At 49.9% G+C, this 20,644-nt stretch overlaps 3 protein-coding genes across 5 annotated transcripts; 1 reads left to right on the top strand and 2 right to left on the bottom strand.

Annotated features, from left to right (window-relative positions):
- Nucleotides 1–979: 979 nt before the first annotated feature.
- LOC308676949 (asialoglycoprotein receptor 1-like) lies at nt 980–7,539 on the bottom strand. Of its 3 annotated transcripts, XM_081343023.1 has the most exons (9): nt 7,496–7,539; nt 6,545–6,918; nt 5,588–5,713; nt 4,668–4,763; nt 4,151–4,222; nt 3,940–4,032; nt 2,603–2,754; nt 2,378–2,484; nt 980–1,184 (listed from the first exon to the last, which is right to left on the bottom strand). In XM_081343023.1, exons 2-9 carry the CDS (start codon nt 6,732–6,734, stop codon nt 1,055–1,057), a joined length of 966 nt encoding a protein of 321 aa, XP_081199149.1. In that variant the 5' UTR covers nt 6,735–6,918; nt 7,496–7,539; the 3' UTR covers nt 980–1,054. The 3 variants fall into 3 exon arrangements, with proteins under 3 accessions (XP_081199149.1, XP_081199148.1, XP_081199150.1); XM_081343022.1 differs by lacking the exon at nt 7,496–7,539 and having other exon boundaries at nt 6,545–7,109; XM_081343024.1 differs by lacking the exon at nt 7,496–7,539 and having other exon boundaries at nt 6,555–6,685.
- LOC308676950 (asialoglycoprotein receptor 1-like) lies at nt 7,355–12,649 on the top strand. The gene is made up of 8 exons (XM_081343025.1): nt 7,355–7,611; nt 8,277–8,402; nt 9,241–9,336; nt 9,843–9,914; nt 10,033–10,125; nt 10,652–10,803; nt 10,896–11,002; nt 12,447–12,649. Exons 2-8 carry the CDS (start codon nt 8,279–8,281, stop codon nt 12,574–12,576), a joined length of 774 nt encoding a protein of 257 aa, XP_081199151.1. The 5' UTR covers nt 7,355–7,611; nt 8,277–8,278; the 3' UTR covers nt 12,577–12,649.
- A 655-nt stretch (nt 12,650–13,304) lies between these two features.
- LOC308677719 (thialysine N-epsilon-acetyltransferase-like) lies at nt 13,305–19,809 on the bottom strand. Its single transcript, XM_081344364.1, has 6 exons — nt 19,709–19,809; nt 18,385–18,436; nt 17,592–17,675; nt 16,685–16,786; nt 14,034–14,074; nt 13,305–13,616 (listed from the first exon to the last, which is right to left on the bottom strand). Exons 1-6 carry the CDS (start codon nt 19,781–19,783, stop codon nt 13,410–13,412), a joined length of 561 nt encoding a protein of 186 aa, XP_081200490.1. The 5' UTR covers nt 19,784–19,809; the 3' UTR covers nt 13,305–13,409.
- Between the last annotated feature and the right edge of the window lie 835 nt (nt 19,810–20,644).

Here is a 20,644-nt window from a genome sequence, read left to right on the forward strand (position 1 = left end):
GGCTGTGTTAGCTGGCTGAAGAATTCTGGGAGTTGAAGTCCACAAGTCTGAAAGGGGCAGGTTTGGAGACCCCTGCATTAGACGATTAAGCAGTCAAGAGACACATCATTATGTCCCAAAAACATCATAATTGGAACAATCTCATTTCCACACCCACCCAATTTCTGCCCCCCTCCAGATCTCATCTGCCCTCCCCAGTCTCATCCTAGGGAATCATCTCCCCTGGAGCTAAGCCCCTCTGCTTTGGCCCCCAAATTGCCTTGGAGAAAGGCTGAACACAAATGAGGCTGGGGGTGCTGGACTGGAACCGCACGGCCGTCGAGTTCTACTCCCAGCGAGTGGCTGATGGTCACCAACGGCTGGCGCTCCTTCCGCTTCGAGGCAGAGTCCTTGCAGCAGCTGGCCCTGGACGAGGTGGGCAGAGGGCCGGGCTGGGGTCCTTGAGGACGTAGTGGGCAAGCTCTGCTGGGTGAGGGTCTCTTCCGGCCCTGGAGACTCTGCCAAGGTTGCTTTTGCTCTTTTTTATGAGAGAGAGAGAGAGAGAGAGACAGAGAGAGAGAGAGCAACAGACAGGTGATAGATAATGATAGATGAGAGACAGAGAGGGAGAGATACAGACAGACAGAAATAATAATAGAAAAAATAGAAATAGAAATCTGATAGAGCTAGAGACAGACAGACAGACAGACAATGATGGCTGAATGGATGCAGTCCAGAGTCACCCACGATACATTTGGTGCCCACATATGCTTTCTTAATAAAAATATAAAATAGGATAAGCCACAAAGCCCCACAAAGACAGAACACCACCGGCTCAGCGTGTTGTGCGAAGGCCATACTGGGGTCCCAGGCTGGACCCTCCCCACCCCCCTCCCCCCACCCAGCTCAGGCCTGCCTGCTGACCGATGGGAGCTGCCCGACCTTCCACTCATCCGGGATGCAGAGAAAAGGCCAATTTCTGCCGTAGATTTTTGTCCCAGATTCGTTTTATTTCCTCCAAGAAATGTCGGGCAGCTGCTTCCCGAGGTCCGGCTGGCGGTGCCTCCCCTGGGACTCATTGCAGTGCCTGCATTTCACACAACCAGTTTAAGTGGACCTGGCAGAAGGTTTCGCTCCAGAGCCCGTCGAGGTACATCTTGGTGCAAAATTCATTGTAAGGCACTGGTTGGTTGGGCCTCCAGTCGCTAGAAAGGGGCAAAGCAGAAGAGGGGGGGTGTCAGCCCACGGGTGGGAGGAAGACCCCCTTCTATCTGTCTGGAAGTGGCAGCTAAGCCAGGCGAGATTTGGAAGGATCCCTGAGGTCATCTAGTCCACCCCCGACCCGCAGCAGCCATCCAATTTTCCCCTGCAAGGGTGATGGGAGTGGTGGGGTCACAAGTGAGACAGGTTTCCTAGGCCGGGGAATTGTGCAAATTGGCTCATTTGTGCTGCAGTGGATGCCAAGATGGATCAGTTGAGGAAACCGGTTAGTGAATTCTGGGTTATAACAGCTATAATGTTAGGAAGGCCTGTTGAGCAGTGAACCTATTGTGAGAAATCAGTTAATGACTACCCTCGATTCCGTCTCTGGCAAACAAGCCGGCATCAGCTGGGCAGGTGAACAGGAGAAAGAGCACCACTCGGAGATCAAGACTTGACTGATGGAAAAAAGGGCTTGCAGGAGTGTTGTGCAACAGGACAGCCCATGTCCAGGTGAAAATGTCTACACGGGCGTTGGGGTGAAGAGTGAGCACCCTCTATGCCCTAATGGCATGCTGGCTGAGGAAATCTGGGAGTTGAAGTCCAGACCTCTTAAAGGGAATTCTGGGAACTGAACTCCAGATATCTTAAATAAGAGAATTCTGGGAACTGAAGTTCCGACATTTTAAAGGGAATTCTGGGAGTGGAATTCTGCCTCTCTTAAAGTGGCTGAGGTTGAGAAACATTCCTGTAAGAGAATATCCAGAACGCATGGGGCACAGCTGCCTTGTGTAGGGCAGTGTGTGGGCCCCAGGATCCCACAATGTGCTTCCTGCATGTTCGGCAGGATCCCACCGAGGATGTGGGGCCGGCTGCGTAATCCCCACATCAGTGCTTTGAGTGCCTGGAGGGCTTCTCCGGGACCCCCATGGACTCAGGGTGCCAGGGGGCTTGCGCTGTGCAATGAAGCCCCCGACTGTCTGTTTCCAGGAGTCCATTAGCACAAGGGGGTTTCAGCATCTGAAGACCTCCCACCTCCACCCCAGGTGGACAAGTGTGCAAGTGTGCAAACACAAAGCCTACAGTCTGGAGGAGGACCTGCTAGGTGCGAATGCTGCAACCGAAATACACCTGGAGGGCGCCTGGTTGCAGAAGCCCAACACGGGGAGGTAGAAGAGAGGCCAGTGGGGAGACTCACATCCTGCGCACTTTGTAGGGGGTCCCGTCCACCCACTTCCAGGTCTGGCCGTCGTACTTCAGCCCGATCCAAACATTGTGTGGTTTTGTGAGCTGGAACACAAATTGCTACGCGAGACAAAAAGGCAGAGCAGGCATCAGCCGGACACCGAGTGTTTCGGTCCTTTGCCTTTCCGGCAGGCTTGGCCCACCTCCCTGCGATGAATAGGGAAATGGAGACACTGACCCCCTCTAGGTAGCTGGTGATGACCACCAGGTGGGCCTGCTTCTCTTCGCAATCCTGTTTGGCTTCGTTCCAGATCTTCTGCGTAGAGGAAAGCCAGTAGCAGCTCTGCTGAAAAAGATGCCAGTCGCGGGGACAGCAGGCCTTCGCCGGCCCTGTGGGGTGGGGGTGGGGAGTTGGAGGAGGGAGGGGGGAGAAGAGGGGGGCACCGTTATAGCTGGGGTGGGGGATTGGGACGCAGTGGGCAGCAGGTCCCATCAGGGGCCAATCCATGATATAATAATAACAATAACAACAACAATAATAATAATAATATCTGTAATACCATCAAACATCCACATGTGCCTATCACAGATCCTTGGCAAGGACTCGATAGGTAGACAAAAATGCCAAATCCAGTCTGAACATCTGGCTGACTGTGATAATAATAATAATAATAATAATAATAATAATAATAATAATAATAATAATAATAATAATAATAATAATAATAATAATAATAATAATATCAAGGACTATATACATAATCCTCGACTTACAAAAGTTCATTTAATGACCTGGCCATCGAAACTGTGCGATTATGGATGAAACGCGTAACAGTGATACCCATTGTCATCAGGGCACTGGGAACTATGTCCAAAAACTTTGCAAAATACATCAAGAAACTGCAGCTTCCTGCCATAACTCCAGCAAAGCTACAGAAAACTGGGCTACTCGGAACATCCTACATTTTAAGGAGATCCCTGGTTGATACCTAGGATGCTGGCAGCAACCTGTGTCAACCATTAGCGCCAGTCAATTTGAGGGTTCAGTTGACTGAGTTTCATGTTTAATGAATAAAAGTTTTATAATAATAATATCGAGAACAATATAGATAATCCTCGACTTAGAACAGTTCATTTAATGACCGAAGCTACAACGGCATTGAAAATAGCAACTTATGACCTTTTTTTCACACTTAACGACCATTGCAGCCTGCCTGGGATCACTTGATCAAAATTCAGAGGCTCAGCAACTGGCATGTACTTATCACTGTTGCTGTGTCTCCCTGGGGTCACGTGATCCCCTTTTGCGACCTTCTGACAAGCAAAGTCAATGGGGGAAGCCAGCTTCGCTTAACAACCCTGTTACTAACAACTGCAGTGACTCCCTTAACAACTGTGGCAAGAATGGTCATAAAGTAGGGCAAAACCCAACTGTCTAGCTTAGCAGTGGGAATTTGGGGCCCCATTGGGGTCGTAAGGCGAGGACCCCCTGTGCAACCCAGAGATCTGGAGGGAGCTGGCCTGGGAAGGTCCCCCCGCCCCTGCCCCGCCCCATCCACCCCCCACCTTGGTCACCTGTCCGCTTGTGTTTTGTGTCCTCCAAGTTGCAATTCATCCGCTGCAGAGTCCCTTGAAGTTTCTGGATCTGGTCCTGGAAGTGGGACTTCACTGGCGGTGGAGAAGGGGAGGGTCACTCCTTGGCGTTGTGTCTGGGCGAGGGAGGGTCTCTCCCAAATGCAGGGGCCAAAGGGGGACTTTTCAACACCTGCCTTACTCCCAAATTTACCTTCCTTTGTTTTTTCAGTGAGGTTTTTCATCATCTGGTCGATTTTTTGGAGAGTTTTCAAATCGTTGCTCTCTGGGAAAGATGTAAACAAAACAGAACAATGTTTCTCAACCTTGTTTGCTGGAAGATGGGTGGACTTCAACTCCCAGAATTCCCCAAGCCTCCAGCATACAAGGTTTAGAAACATTGGGTTAGAGCAGGGAGTCTCCAAACCTGGCCACTTTCAGACTTGTGTGGATTTCAACTCCCAGAATTCCCCACTAGCCAGGAATTGAAGTCCACAAGGCTTAAAGTGCCCCCCTTTGGAGATTCCTGGGTTTGAGCCTCAAACATTCATAGAAGAACAGAACCCAGGAATGAGAGAGAGACGGTGGTCCTCAAAAGGTGCCTCCATCTTGGTACCTGCCAAGCCTACAGCAATGCACCCCCACCCCCAAGAATTGCCCTAAAGAAAACCCAGAGATTGCCAGGTCCTTTTTCACACACACACCCCAAACCTGGCATTTCGTGACTCTACCGTTTTGTTGCAGAGCGGTTAATTCCACGCCGATTGTGCGGTTGAGGGCCTTCAAATCTTCCTGCATCTTCCGCAAGGTGGTGGAGTATTTGCTCCCTGTGGAGAAGGAGGAGGAGGAGGAGTTGGAGGAAGAAGAGGAGTAAGAGGAGGCCTGCCTGCCCTCAAACCGTGTCCGTACCTCATGTACCTCCCTCTTTTCCTGGCCTTGTTATCCTTCCTGCGTCCTGGGGTCACTTTGCAGATTATGGACCACAGTCAATTGCAGCCTCTTTAAGTCATGTTTTTGTGCATGCTTGTGAGTAATTGTGTGTTATGCAGGGTGTTTTGGCGTAATTGACTGGAAGAACACACCCTCTGTTTGCTGCTAGAATATATTACCAACAATGGCGTTCCTAAAAAGATGTTTTCCTTCTAGGAAGTTTACCTACAAGCAACAGACTTTATTATTTCTGGGTCTCTTGTAACCTTAATTAGTAGCTTCTCCTTAGCAATTTAGAGATGGCTACAGCTCAGCTGTCATCACCCTTAACTCTTTTACTCCCCACTAACTGGTGAGGGGGAAACTAATAAATCGTCTCCCTTTGTTTCTTTTTCAAGCCTCCATGATGTAAAAAAGAAATATTTTAAGAAAAGTAAAACAACAGGGGAAGAGATTTAAGAATCGGAAGCTGCAAGCAGGAAGTTTTTAATTCAAGGCACAATAAGCCTGAAAGGACAGAGTAGCTTTTAACTGGTCCACAACAGGAGTTATGGGTTTGAACGGTTGCTAAACAAATGGCTGTAAGTCGAGGACTACCTGTAGGCCTTCTGGACCTGCCCACCCACCTCAAGCCCACCTTCTCCCCCCAACCAGAGTCCAGAGGATCGTGGCTTCCTGGGGCAAGAAGTTCCTCCCGTGTCACCTGAGCTTTCTTACTCACCAACAAAGCCGAAGACGGTGATGGAGAGGGTCACCACAGCCAGCAGCCCCATCAGGATGAGGGTCACCCGCCGGGCAGAGCAGACACGTTGGCGCCAGGAGTCCTGGGGGGCAAATCCCGCCATGCCTGGAGGGGACACAGAACGAAAAGCTGTCTGTTGCATCGTGGCCAACGGCTTCAAAGAATATAATACAGGCAGTGTTAATAAGGCCTTGATAAGGCCACACCTGGAATCCTGCATCCAGTTTTGGTGGCCACGATATAAAAAAATAGGTTGAGATTCTGGAAAGAGTGCAGAGAAGAGCAACAAAAATGATCGAAGGCCTGGAGACCAAAACATAAGAAGAACCGCTGTGAGACTTGGGTCTGGCTAGTCTAGAGAAAAGAAATGATAGCAGTGTTCCAGTATTTGGGGGGCTGCCCCAAAGAAGAGGGGATCACGCTATTCTCCAGAGCATCAGAGGGGAGGAAGAGAAACAATGGATGAATCAAGGAGAGAAGCAACCTGGAACTAAGGAGAAATTTCCTAACAGTGAGAACAATTAACCAGTGGAACTCCTCGCCTCCAGAAGCTGTGGATGCTCCAACACTGGAGGTTTTCAAGAAGGGACTGGACGGCCCCTTGCTGAAATGGGAAAGGGTCTCCTGCCTTGATTTGGGGGCTGGACCAGAAGAACTTCTCAGATCATCCTCTCTGACTAAGCTTGCACCCTTGGCCAAGATTATTTCATTCTATTTACTAAGTGTTCGTAGTGCCTATCTCCCCATCCAGTGACTCTAGGTGGCTTAAAAACGACAATATAAAATAGTAAAATATCAACACTGAAATTAACCACAATTACTAAGGAAAAAGGCAGGGATGCAAACAGGGTAGAGGTGGAAATTTCTCTCGTGCCATTATGGGTTTTTTTGGGGGGAGAATGAGTGCAAAAGAAATGAAAAATGTGGCTTAATTACCTTTTTTTACCTTCTTTTTTAGGATTTCCGAGCAGAGCTGTGGGTCAACCGCCTCTCCTGCTGCCACTCTCTCCGGACGCCCCACGCTGGTGATCTTTGGACTGCCCACACCGTCCCTCTGCCAGGTTTCCAAATTCCAGGGTTTTCCAAAGCAGCAGCAGAGGTCCGGCTTGGAAGGAAACTGCCCCATAGCGCTGGGGGTCTCCGAAGGGGAGGAGTCGGCTTTCTTCTGATCTCTGATCCAAAGCAGATTGGGAGTGACCGGAGAGAGCGGGTTGGTTACCTGTGGCCCAAAGCCAGGAAGCGGTCAGAAATCCCGGTTGGACAGCACGTCTCTCCCAGCAACTGTCTCTTCCCGGCCAGCGCACCAAAAACTGTTGTGGAAAAACCCAAGGAAAAAGACAAAAGACAGCAACACGAAACAATAATTCTTACTTTAAGATTCAGAGGTTTATTTTGCTATTGTTTTGGAACATAGCATAATAACAACATCGCTCACATTAACAACCCATTGCAATGAGATCCACTGGCATAGCAAATTGCAAAGGACAGCAATAAGCCACTGGCCCCGAGCTGGACTTAAACTAACATTTTTATACTTTTCTTCTAACGACCACCCACACGCATAATCATTATTTTGCAAAAGCAGTTCCTTGTTCTTATCTGCTGCCCCACAGTTTCCACCTGCACCAGTGTACATCTGAATCCTCTATCCCTCTGCTACTTTCACTTCCTCTTTTTCCACCGTTACAATACTTATGTTCCAAATATATATAGAGACAGAGTGAACTGCCTACTTTGCAATTTTATATTACACAAAGCTCAGCAGATTACAAACAATACGTCCGTATTGTGAAACAACATAAAGTTCAAGTTAAAGCTTTCAGTCACTACTGTGGGGTCTCTGCCAGGCAGCTTCGGCAGCTTTGGAAAACTTTGAAATTTTCGAACCTGGCAGAGGGACGCTTTGGCAGTCCAAAGATCACCGGCCTGGGGCATCCGGAGACAGTGGCGGCAGGAGAGGCGGTTGACCCACAGCTCCGGCTCTGCAGATCCTAAAAAAGGAGGTAAAAAAGGGCAATCAAGCCACAATTTTAAATTATTTTGCATGCATCCCCCCCAAAAAAAAACCCCGCTTAATGACGCATCCCTGCCTCTTTCCTTAGCCATTGTGGTTAATTTCAGTGGAGGTTTTCAAGAAGGGACTGGAGAACCATCTGTCTGAAATGGTACAGGGGTCCCTGCCTGAGCAGGGGTTGTTCTAGATGACCCCCAAGGTCCCTTCCAAATCTATTATTATTGTTGTTGTTGCTGTTGTTGTTGTTATTGATCATTGCACAGTCAACCAGATGTTCAGACTGGATTTGCCATTTTTGTCTACCTATTGAGTCCTTACCAAGGACCTGGGATAGGCAGATGTGGAGGTTTCATGGTATTATAGATATCGTCGCAGGATGGAAGCATGTTGTTGTTATTGTTGTTATTATTATTATTATTATTATATTTGTCTGAAATGGTAGAGGGTTCTTGGACTAGATCGGGGTGTCAAACATTTTTCCTATTGGCGCCAATGAGATAAGCGCAGTTTTGCTTTGATGCATCTGGCCTGCGGGCTGGCAGTTTGACACCCCTGGACTAGATGACCTCTGAAGTCCCTTCCAATGTTATTATTATTATTATAAGCTGTTGGCCATGATGCAACACGGAACGTTTTGTTCTGTGTCCCCTCTAGGCATGGCGGGGTTTGCCCCCCAGGACTCCTGGCGCCAACGTGTCTGCTCTGCCCGGCGGGTGACCCTCGTCCTGATGGGGCTGCTGGCCGTGGTGACCCTCTCCATCATCGTCTTCGGCTTTGTGGGTGGGTAAGAAAGCTCAGGTGACACAGGAGGAACTTCTTGCCCCAGGAAGCCACGATCCCTCCAGACTCTGGTTGGGGGGAGAAGGTGGGCTTGAGGTGGGTAGGCAGGTCTGGGAAGGCCTACAGGTACTCCTCGACTTACAGTCGTTCGTTTAGCGACCATTCAAACCCATAACTCCTGTTGTTGACCAGTTAAAAGCTACTCTGTCCTTTCAGGCTTATTGTGCCTTTAATTAAAAACTTCCTGCTTGCAGCTTCCGATTCTTAAATCTCTTCCCCTGTTGTTTTACTTTTCTTAAAATATTTCTTTTTTACATCATGGAGGCTTGAAAAAGAAGCAAAGGGAGACGATTTATTAGTTTCCCCCTCACCAGTTAGTGGGGAGTAAAAGAGTTAAGGGTGATGACAGCTGAGCTGTAGCCATCTGTAAATTGCTAAGGAGAAGCTACTAATTAACGTTACAAGAGACCCAGAAATAATAAAGTCTGTTGCTTGTAGGTAAACTTCCTAGAAGGGAAACATCTTTTTAGGAACACCGTTGTTGATAATATATTCTAGCAGCAAACAGAGGGTGTGTTCTTCCAGTCGATTACGCCAAAACACCCTGTATAACACACAGTTCCTCACAACCACGCACAAAAGCATGATTTAAAGAGGCTGCAATTGACGGTGGTCCATAATCTGCAAAGTGGGTCACTGGAAAGATAGCAAGGACGCTGGAAAGATAGCAAGGCCAGGAAAAGAGGGCGGTACATGGAGGTACGGATACAGGTTGAAGGCAGGCAGGCCTCCTCTTCCTCCTCCTCCTCCTCCTCCTCCTCCTCCTTCTTCTCCACAGGGAGCAAATACTCCACCACCTTGCGGAAGATGCAGGAAGATTTGAAGGCCCTCAACCGCACAATCGCCATGGAATTAGCCGCTCAGCAACAAAACGGTAGAGTCACGAAATGCCAGGTATGGGGGGTGGGGTGAAAAAGGACCTGGCAATCTCTGGGTTTTCTTTAGGGCAATTCTTGGGGGTGGGGGTGCATTGCTGTAGGCTTGGCAGGTACCAAGATGGAGGCACCTTTTGAGGACCACCGTCTCTCTCTCCTTCCTGGGATCTGTTCGTCCATGAATGTTTGAGGCTCAAACCCAGGAATCTCCAAAGGGGGGCACTTTAAGCCTTGTGGACTTCAATTCCCAGAATTCCCCAGCCATCCTGGCTAGTGGGGTATTCTGAGACTTGAAGTCCACACAAGTGTGAAAGTGGCCAGGTTTCAAGACTCCCTGTTCAAACCGAACGTTTCTAAAAGTTGTTTGCTGGAAAATGGGTGAACTTCAACTCCCAGAATTCCCCACTAGCCAGGCTGGCTGGGGGATTCTGGGAGTTGAAGTCCACCCATCTTCCAGCAAACAAGGTTGAGAAACATTGTTCTGTTTTGTTTACATCTTTCCCAGAGACCAACGATTTGAAAACTCTCCAAAAAATCGATCAGATGGTGAAAAACCTCACTGAAGAAATAAAGAAAGGTAAATTTGGGAGTAAGGGAGGCGTTGAAAAGTCCCCCTTTGGCCCCTGCATTCGGGAGAGACCCTCCCTCGCCCAGACACAACGCCAAGGAGTGACCCTCCCCTTCTCCACTGCCAGTGAAGTCCCACTTCCAGGACCAGATCCACAAACTTCAAGGGACTCTGCAGCGGATGAATTGCGACTTAGAGGACACAAAACACAACGGGACAGGTGACCCAGATGGGGGGGAAGATGGGAGGGGTGGGGGGGGGAGACCTCCCAGTCCAACGCCTTCTAGATCTCTGGATTGCACAGGGGATCCTTGCCTTACGACCCCAATGGGGCCCCAAATTCCCACTACTAAGCGAGACAGTTGAGTTTTGCCCCACTTTATGACTTTCTTGCCACAGTTGTTAAGTGAGTCGCTGCAGTTGTTAGTAACACGGTTGTTAAGCGAAGCTGGCTTCCCCCATTGACTTTGCTTGTCAGAAGGTCGCTAAGGGGGATCACGTGACTCCAGGGAGACACTGCAATGATCATAAGTTCTTCTTCTTCTTCCTCTTCCTCCTCATTATTATTATTATTATTATTATTATTATTATTATTATTATTATTATTATTTATTATTATTATCATCATGGATTGGCCCCTCTCTGGGACCTACTGCCCACTGTGTCCCCATCCCCAACCCCAGCTGTAACGGTGCACCCCTCTTCTCCCCACTCCCTTCTCCAACACCCCCCACACCACCCTACAGGCCCGGAGAGGGGCTGCTGCCCCCGGGGCTGGCATCTCTTTCAGCAGAGCTGCTACTGGCTCTCCTCTGCGCAGAAGAGCTGGGCCGAAGCCAAGCAGGATTGCGAAGAGAAGCAGGCCCACCTGGTGATCATCACCAGCCGCCTAGAGCGGGTCAGTGTCTCCATTTCCCCATTCGTCGCAGGGAGGTGGGCCAAGGCCGCTGTCTCCGGCTGATGCCTGCTCTGCCTTTTTCTCTCGCGCAGCAATTTGTGTTCCGGTTCACCAAAACGCACAATGTTTGGATCGGGCTGAAGTTCAATGGCCGGACGTGGAAGTGGGTGGACGGGACCCCCTACACGGTGCAGAGGAGGTGAGTCTCCACACTGGCCCCTCTCCTCCCCCCCCCCGTATTGGGCTTCTGCAACTAGGCGTCCTCCAGGTGTTTTGGGAGGCAGCATTCGCACCTAGCAGGTCTTCCTCCAGACTGTAGGCTTTATGTTTGCACACTTGCACACTTGTCCTCCTGGGCTGGATGTGGATGGTCTTCAGATGCTGAAATCCCCTTGAGCTAATGGACTCCTGGAAACAGACAGTCGGGGGGCTTCATTGCACAGCGCAAGCCCCCTGGCACCCTGAGTCCATGGGGGTCCCGGAGAAGCCCTCCAGGCACTCAAAGCACCAATGTGGGGAGTACGCAACCAGCCCCACATCCTCGGTGGGATCCTGCCAAACATGCAGGAAGCACGATTCTGGATATTCTCTTACAGGAATGTTTCTCAACCTCAGCCACTTTAAGAGAGGCAGACCTTTCACTCCCAGAATTCCCTTTAAGCGGTCTGGACTTCAGTTCCCAGTACTATCTTATTTATTTATTTATTTTAATTCCATTTATATCCCGCCCTTCTCCGAAGACTCAGGGCAGCTTACAAACTTAGCAGTAGCCTTCATTCTATGTATATGCCTGCTTATTAGGGCTTTCACCCCCCCAAGCGGCATTATTACAAAGTCAGCTTATTGCCCCCAACAATCTGGGTCCTCATTTTACCTACCTCGGAAGGATGGAAGGCTGAGTCAACCTTGAGCCTGGTGGGACTCGAACCTGCGCTAATTGCAGGCAGCTGGTGTTACTTAAGGAGGCATTAGCCCACTGCTCCACCAAGGCTCTGGTAACATGCGTGGACTTCAACTCCCAGAATTCCCTTTAAGAAGTCTGGCTTCAAACCCCAGAATTCCTCAGCCAGCATGCCATTAGGGCATAGGAGGTATCCCCTCTTCTCCCCAATGCCCTTGTGGACATTTTCACCTGGACGTGGGCCGTCCTGTTAGCCAACACTCCTGCGAGTCCTTTTTTCTATCAGTCAAAACTTGATCTCTGAGTGGTGCTCTTTCTCCTGTTCACCTGCCCAGCTGATGCCGTCTTGTTTGCCAGAGACGGAATCGAGGGTAGTCATTAACTGATTTCTCACAATAGGTTCACTGCTCAACAGGCCTTCCTAACATTATAGCTGTTATAACCGAGAGCTCACTAACCAGGTTTCCTCAACTGACCCAGATTGGCATCCACTGCAGCACAAATGAGCCAATTTGCACAATTCCCCAGCCTAGGAAACCCGTCTCATTTGTGACCCCACCACTCCCATCACCCGAGTCAGGGGAACCTTGGATCGCTGCTGCGGGTCGGGATTGGACTAGATGACCTCAGGGATCCTTCCAAATCTCGCCTGGCTTAGCTGCCAATTCCAGACAGACAGAAGGGGGTCTTCCTCCCACCTGTGGGCTGACACCCCCCCCTCTTCTGCTTTGCCCCTTTCTAGCGACTGGAGTCCCAAGCAACCAGTGTCTTATGAGGAATTTTGCACCAAGACGTACCTTAACGGGCTCTGGAGCGAAACCTATTGCCAGTTCCGCTTTAGGTGGTTGTGCGAAATGCAGGCACTGCAGTGAGTTCCAGAGGAGGCGCCGCCAGCCGGACTTTGGGAAGCAGCTGCCCGACGTTTCTTGGAGCCAATAAAACAAATCTGGGATAAAAAATCTACGGCAGGAATTGGCCTCTTCTCTGCATCCTGGACGAGTGGAAGGTCGGGCAGCTCCCATCGGTCAGCAGGCAGGCCTGAGCTGGGAGGGGAGAGGGGGGTGGGGAGGGTCCAGCCTGGGACCCCAGAATGGCCTTCGCACAACACACTGATCCAGCGGTGTTCTGTCTTTGTGGGGTTTTGTGGCTTATCCTGTTTTATTTATTTACTAAGAAATATCTATCTATCTATCTATCTGTCTGTCTGTCTGTCTGTCTGTCTGTCTGTCTACCTATCTATATCTATCTATCTATATTTATCTATCCATCCATCCAGTCTGCACATTTTATCGTCTTATCTATTCATTCTATCTACCTATCTACCTGTTAGTCTTTCTGTCTCTATCCCTATCAATTTATCTCTATCTCTCCCTCTCTATTTCTGCATCTATCTATCACCTGTCTGTGGCTATCTATCCACTCATTCTCTCTCTCTCTCTCTCTCTCTCTCTCTCTCTCTCTCTCTCTCTCTCTCTCTCTCTCTCTCTCTCTCTCTCTCTCTCTCTCTCTTTCTCTCTCTCTCATAAAACAAAGCAAAAGATTACTCAGATTGTAGCCACAGCTAACCAAATGCGGAAAAAAACCCCAGTGAATCTCAAGGCATTTATTAGAAATTCAGATTTATTGCCAGTTTCTTATACCCTGAGTCAGCCTGGGCAGATTCTCAGAAGCCGGAAGAGACCCTCGCCCAGCAGAGCTTGGTCCGCTACGTCCTCAAGGACTCCAGCCCGGCTCCTGTGCCCGCCTGGCCCATCGCCAGCTGCTGCAGGGCCTCTGCCTCGAAGCGGAAGGAGTGCCATCCCTCGGTGGCCGTCAGGTCCACAGCCCCCCGCCGGGAGTAGAACTCGACGGCCGTGCGGTTCCAGTCCAGCACCCCCAGCCTCATTTGGGTGCAGCCTTTTTCCAGGGCAATCTGGGGGCCAAAGCGGAGGGGCTTAGCTCCAAGGGAGGGGATTCCCTGGGAGGAGACGGGGGGGGGGGCAGAAATTGGGTGGGTGGGCAAATGAGGTGGTGCCAATTGTGATGTTCCTGGGACATAAGGATGTGTGTCTTGACTGCTTAATCATCTAATGCAGGGCTCTCCAAACCTGCCCCTTTAAGACTTGTGGACTTGAACTCCCAGACACGGCCGGCTGAGGAATTCTGGGAGTTGAAGTCCACAAGTCTTAAAGGGGCCAGACTTGGAGACCCCCGAGTCTTAATGACTCCAGCTTTGAGGCGACAAGGACTGGAGCTTGTAAACCCCCCTGTTCCCTGGGCAATGCCCTCTCCCCACTAAGGCAGTCTTTGTTTTTGGCAACCGGCAACTGGGGAGCGACACTTGTGTTACCTTTGCGATTTCACTCAGGAGCTTCCGTCCCACTCCTTTCTCTGTAAGGAAACACAAACACAACAACACAACGCAACTTGGCAAGAGACCTGGAAGGGTTCAAGGGCAGCTCATGTGGTCAGCATCAGTGGTGGAGGCTGAGGGGGCAGTTCAGAATTCCTCCCCCCCCAAAAAAAATGTAATGACAGTCCTCAACCCACGACGCTATTTACATTCGACGTTATAACGGACTCAAAAAGGAAAACCCGGATCTGAAGTCCTGGCAGCCTGGGAGGGGGCTGGGGTCACATGACTGCATTTTGCACACTCCTCCCCCCCCCAACATATTTAGGGCCATTTGCAATGTCCTGCAGTCGAGTGAGCATCTTTCACAACCGTTCTGCCAAAAAAACCCATTGATGTCTGGTTCTCAGCACAAGTGCAGAACAGCAAACACTGAGCTTGCTTAATGACCGGGGCGTTTGCTCCACAAAAAAAGGTCGTAAGATTGGGTCATTCACATGACTGCCATTTCACAACCGTTATGACTTGGCAACCAATAATGGGTAGGCCTCGAAGATAGATAGATATAGATTTAAAGATAAACAGATAAATATAGATAGATATAAATAATATATAGATATAGGATAGATAGAAGAGAGATGGAGAGAGATGGATAGAAGATAGAGAGATAAATAGAAGATAGATCGATAGATAGAAGATAGATCGATAGAGATTACATTGTTATGTATGGGGTTTAAGCAACAGCTTGGCAAATACCACCAGGTGGCGCTGTACCGTTATCGTATTGGCTGGTTAGCTTTCGGCGGGAGATTCGGATGAACGGATTGGCCGAGAGCGTACCTGGCAAGGTATATAAGGGGTAGGGGTAACCCCCTTTGTTCAGTTCAGTACTACCCACAATAAAGAGCTGATGCTGTACTCATCTGCCTGCTGTCTGCCATGCGGTCCAGAACCCACTACACAAAATATATATAAAATAGACACAAAATAGACAGACAGACAGACCTTTTTTTTTAGTGTGGGCACAATGGCACACACCTAAGATGATGATATTATTATTATTATTATTATTATTATTATTATTATTATTATTATTATTATTATTATTATTATGAATTTCTATACCGCCCTTCTCCCGAAGGACTCAGGGCGGTGTACAGGGCAGTTAAAATACAACATACAAAAGTTAAAAGTAAAATTAAATTAATTTAGCCCTGAAAATAGTTAAAAATACCCCAAACCCTTAGTCCAGGCCGGCCTGTTCAAATAAGCAGGTTTTCAGGTCACGGCGCAAAGAGCGAAGGTCAGGAGCCATCTGGAGCTCAACAGACAATTGATTCCAAAGGGCTGGCACCATATGTAGATATGCAGATGATACCACTCTAATGGCAGAAAGTGAAGAAGAACTAAAGAGCCTCTTGTTGCGGGTGAAGGAGAGTGCAAAAGTTGGCTTGAAACTTAACATTAAGAAAACCAAGATCATGGCATCCGGCCCTCTCAATTCCTGGCAAATAGATGGGGAAGAAATGGAGGTAGTGACAGATTTTATTTTCCTGGGCTCCAAGATCACTGCAGATGGGGACTGCAGCCAAGAAATTAAAAGACGCTTGCTCCTTGGGAGGAAAGCCATGGCAAATCTAGACAGCACACTAAGAAGCAGAGACATCACCCTGCCGACAAAAGTGCGTATAGTCAAGGCTATGGTCTTCCCAGTTGCAATGTATGGCAGTGAAAGTTGGACCATAAGAAAGGCTGAGCGCCAAAGAATTGAGGCCTTTGAACTCTGGTGCTGGAGAAGACTCCTGCGAGTCCCTTGGACTGCAAGGCGATCAAACCGGTCGGTCCTAGAGGAGATCAACCCTGACTGCTGTTTAGAAGGCCAGATCCTGAAGCTGAAACTCAAATCCTTTGGCCACCTAATGAGAAGGAAGGACTCACTGGAGAAGAGCCTCATGCTGGGAAAGATTGAGGGCAAGAGAAGAAAGGGACGACAGAGAAGGAGGTGGCTGGATGGAGTCACTGAAGCAGGAGGCGTGAGCTTAAAGGGACTCCAGAAGATGGCAGAGGACAGGAAGGCCTGGAGGAACGTTGTCCATGGGGTCGCGATGGGTCGGACACGACTTCGCAGCTAACAACAACAACACAATGGCACACATTAAAAATGAATTTTAGTTGCTTGCTCTCCAAGTGTACACATACATAACACACATTTAAACATACTATATACAGCGTGGACTTCAACTCCCAGAATTCCTCAGCCAGCGTGAGAGAACTCTGACCCTTTTATGACTTGTGGACTTCAACTCCCAGAATTCCTCAGCCAGCGTGTGGGAATGATGACCCTTTTATGACTTGTGGACTTCAACTCCCAGAATTCCTTAGCCAGCGTGAGGGAACTGTGACCCTTTTACGACTTGTGGGCTTCAACTCCCAGAATTCCTCAGCCAGCGTGAGGGAACTATAACCATTTGATGACTTGTGCCTGGCTGAGGAATTCTGGGAGTTGAAGTCCACAAGTCATAAAAGGGCCAGGTTTGAAGGCCCCTGGTGTAGATGCAGGCCCACCCCCATTTTAGAAATTAGTATTCCTTTCCTTTTGGCCAGGCAACTGCTCCCCACACCCGCCTCACCCCGAGTAAGCTACGCACCCCGAAATTCTGGCATCACATACAGATCTTCCACATAGACGTTCCTGCCTTTCCAGGTGCTGTAGGTGAAAAAGTAGAGGCAGTAACCTATGACGCTGTGGCCTGCAGGGAAGAGAGAAAAAAGGACTTTATTATTTTTTTAAAAATATGCTTTATTGATTTTTAACATACCCCTTCCTATTTGCTAAACATCATGTTGTCTGGGTTAGTGTTTAAAAAACAACCCATAACAATTAATTTCTACAATTCTATAGTCCATATAATAGCTTTACTTGATTTCCTCTCTTTCCCGTAATATTCTCTCTTGCCAAACTTAAGTTAATGCAGTACTTGTTATTTAAATAAAGGACAATTAAATATAAACATTTTTCTCGTGTTCCTGCAAATAACAACCACATCAATTCACTGATCGTCTTGATTGCCTCGTCATCAATCCTGTTTACATTCTTATTTGTTTCCCCCACAATATTCAAAACTTTCTTACTGGTTAAGATTTGCTCAAAATTAGTTACACTTAAGTATTTAAGTGTCTTTTCTATCTACCCCCTATGATGCTGGGGGAGTGTCTGATGGGACCCCCAAGGCCTCGATGGTCAGTTCAGAATTCCCCAGCCAGCACTTTAAAGATGGCTGGACTTCAACTCCCAGAATTCTCCCAGAATTCCCCAGCCAGCACTTTAAGATGGGTGGACGTCAACTCCCAGAATTCCCACAGAATTTTCCCAGAATTCCCCAGCCAGCACTTTAAGATGGGTGGACGTCAACTCCCAGAATTCTCCAGTCAGCTTTTCAGGAATTCTGGGAGTTGACGTCCACCCATCTTCTAAGTTTACTGAGGTTAAGAAACATTGGTCCCCACGGGGGGAGGGGGGGTCGACCCCTGGATACTAACAGGACCCCAACTCACCCTCCTTGCTCCGGCATCGGAAGGGCAACTCAGCCACCAGGCATTTGTAAAAGGGGTCTTGACCGAAGCCGTCTTTGCACAGCTCTGCTCAGGCCAAGTAGGAAAAAAGCAAACAATATTTAAAAGGGGGGGGAGCCCATGAAGACAATCTCTCCCCCCCCCTCAAGACGCAGATCTTCTGAAAGGGAAAATATTTGTGGATAAAACCAGAATTTACAGCTTAATGCCACCCTCTGCCTTGTCCTTCTCCAAGTCATCTCCTTTCAGAATAATATAGACTCGGAAGGGACCCTGGAGGTCTTCTACTCCAACCCCCCCCCCGCTCAAGCAGGAGACCTTTTTCAGAAGAACAGAGTCAGAAGGGACCCTGGAGGTCTTCTAGTCCAGCCCCCCCGCTCAAGCAGGAGACCCTTGCAGCAGAACAGAGTCGGAAGGGACCCTGGTTGTTAAGCGAATCTGGCTTCTCTGTTGACTTGGCTTGTCAGGAGGCTGCAAAAGGGGAAACCACGTGACCCCCGGACCTTGCGACCGTCATAAACGTGAGTCGGTGGCCAAGTGTTCAAATTTTGGTGACGGGACCGTGGGGAGTGCTGCAAGAGTCCCAAGTCCCTTTTCAGTGCCATTGTCACTCGGAACGGGCGCTAAATGAAGCGTTGTAAGTCGAGGACTGCCTGTTATTCACTTTGTGGGCTTCTCTGGGGCGGTCAGGCTTCCAAGGTTGTCCAGACAAGACCCCCTCCCCCCCCCCCCACCGGGGCCAGTAAAAGACCCAGGCCCACCGCTCTGGCCTCACCTTCATCCGTGATTTTGACCTGCTCGGAGAGTTTTTCAAAGGCTGCCAGCTCCTGGGAGGGGGGAAAAGAGGATAGACCCCCTTCAGGAGACCCAAGTGGCCTCTCTCATTGGGGCTGGGTGGGGGGCGAAGCGACCCCTCCCCTCGGCAGGCGGCAGGGCCAGAGACGGCCTTGAACAACAACAACAACAATATTCCTTCCGTTTTGATCCCTCGAGTGCAGCAGCGGAGGAGCAGGTGGCCCATTTCTGGGCGGGGGTCTCCTCCACCTGCCCCCCCGGAAGGGAGGGAGGGGGAGGCTCTGGAAGCGGCTCCCAGGGCTGGGGCGGGTCAGGGGTGGCCCGGGAGGGTGCCTGGAGCCTCCACACACACACCCCCCATGCACATTCCCGAGCCGTGAAGTTGGGCGGCGGGGCAAAAGCGCCCAAGGGGACCCCCGCCTCACCTTTGCACAAGGTCAAGCCAGGTAGGTGGGTGGGCAAGTAGGCAAAGTCCCCCCCCTTTTAAAAGACTCCTGCTTCTCTCTTGCAAAGCCCCCCCTTTCTTTAAGATCCCTCTTCCCCCCTGCAAAGCCCCCTCCCTTTAAGACCCCCCTCCTTCTTGCAAAGCCCCCCTCCCTTTAAGAACAAGCCTTCCTCCTTGCAAAGCCCGCCTTTCTTTAAAAAATCCCTCCCCCTTGCAAAGCCCCCCTCCCATTAAGACCCCCTCCCCGCTTGCAAAGCTCCCCCCTTAAAAACACCTCTTCCCCTTTGCAAAGCCCCCCTCCCTTAAAACCCCCCTCCCCTCTTGCATAGCCCCTCTCCCTTTAAGACTCCCCCGCTTGCAAAGCCCCCCTCCCTTTAAGACGCCCCTTCCCTCTTGCATAGCCCCCCTCCAAGACACCCTCCCCGCTTGCAAAGCCCCCCTCCCTTTAAGCCCCCCTGGCTTGCAAAGCTGCCCCTCCCTTAAAAAAACCCCTCCCCCTTGCAAAGCTCCCCTCTAAGACCCCCCTCTTGCAAAGCCCCCTCCCTTTAAGACCCCCTCCCCGCTTGCATAGCCCCCCTCCAAGACACACACCCCGCTTGCAAAGCTCCCCCCTTAAAGATACCTCTTCCCCTTTGCAAAGCCCCCCTCCCTTAAAAACCCCCTTCCCTCTTGCAAAGCCCCCCTCCAAGACACCCCCCGCTTGCAAAGTCCCCCCTCCCTTTAACCCCCCCTCGCTTGCAAAGTTTCCTCCCTTAAAAAAACCCCTTCCCTCTTGCAAAGGCCCCCTCCCTTTAAGCCCCCCTCCCCGCTTGCAAGAGCTCTCCCCCCCCGGCCTTTGGGGAGCTCGCCCCCCGCCCACCCGGATCATGCGCCCCACGTCCGCGCAGTCCTCGGCTCGGCTCGGCCGGACAGTGACCGCGGCGGCGGAGTCCATGGCTGCGGAGGCGACCGGCCGGTTTCCGCCCCTAGAACTACGTCTCCCAGCATGCCCTAGCCAGGGGTGGGGGGGGGGAGAGGGAGGAGGAGCGATACTACTCCGGATTGGCTTCGATTTAAAGCACGAGCGTCGAGGAGGAGGAGGAGGAGGAGGAGGAGGAGGGTAGTGGCTGCGTTCACACGACGCGAGTAGCCGAATCGTGTCAAGACTTCCCGGTTGTCTGGAGCCGCGTTTCTCAACCTGGGCCACTTTAAGGCAGCTGTGCTGGCTGGGGAATTCTGGGAGTTGAAGTCCACTCAAAGTTGCCCACACAGGTTGAGTGTTTCCCTGGTGTCCAGAGCGTAATTCGAACCCGGGACTCTGGTGAATTTGCCAGCCAGCCTCTTGTCAAATCAAGAAATGGGGGTCACCCAATCCGAGGGTCCCCTTTAATGTGAGACAACCCCCCCCAGTATTTATTTGGGTGGTCCCGCTGGGTCCCCTGGGAAGACCCCTCCCTAAGCCTTCATCCCTCTATACCCCTTCAACTCCAACCCCCATCCTCCTCAGCATCCTGATTTGTTTTGCTTTGTTTTACTGTTTCATTTTATTTCTATTTATCGATAGGTAAGTCTATGTATTTATTTTTCTGTTTGCTGTTTATTGTTATTATATTTCATGTTTCTTTTTTTATTGTTCTATTTCATGTTTTTATTTTATTTACTGTTTTTCCGTTTATTGCCAACTTGTTGCGGGGTGTTTTGTGTTTTTTTGGCATTTTATTTCATTTCACATTTATACGGCCGCCCCTAAGAAGGGACTCTGAGCCGCGTGCGGCAAGCGCAGACACACAAACACACACACACAAACACAAACACA

The sequence above is a fragment of the Vipera berus genome (genome assembly GCF_964194415.1).
Source record: "Vipera berus genome assembly, chromosome: Z".
Classification (NCBI taxonomy): Eukaryota; Metazoa; Chordata; class Lepidosauria; order Squamata; family Viperidae; genus Vipera; species Vipera berus.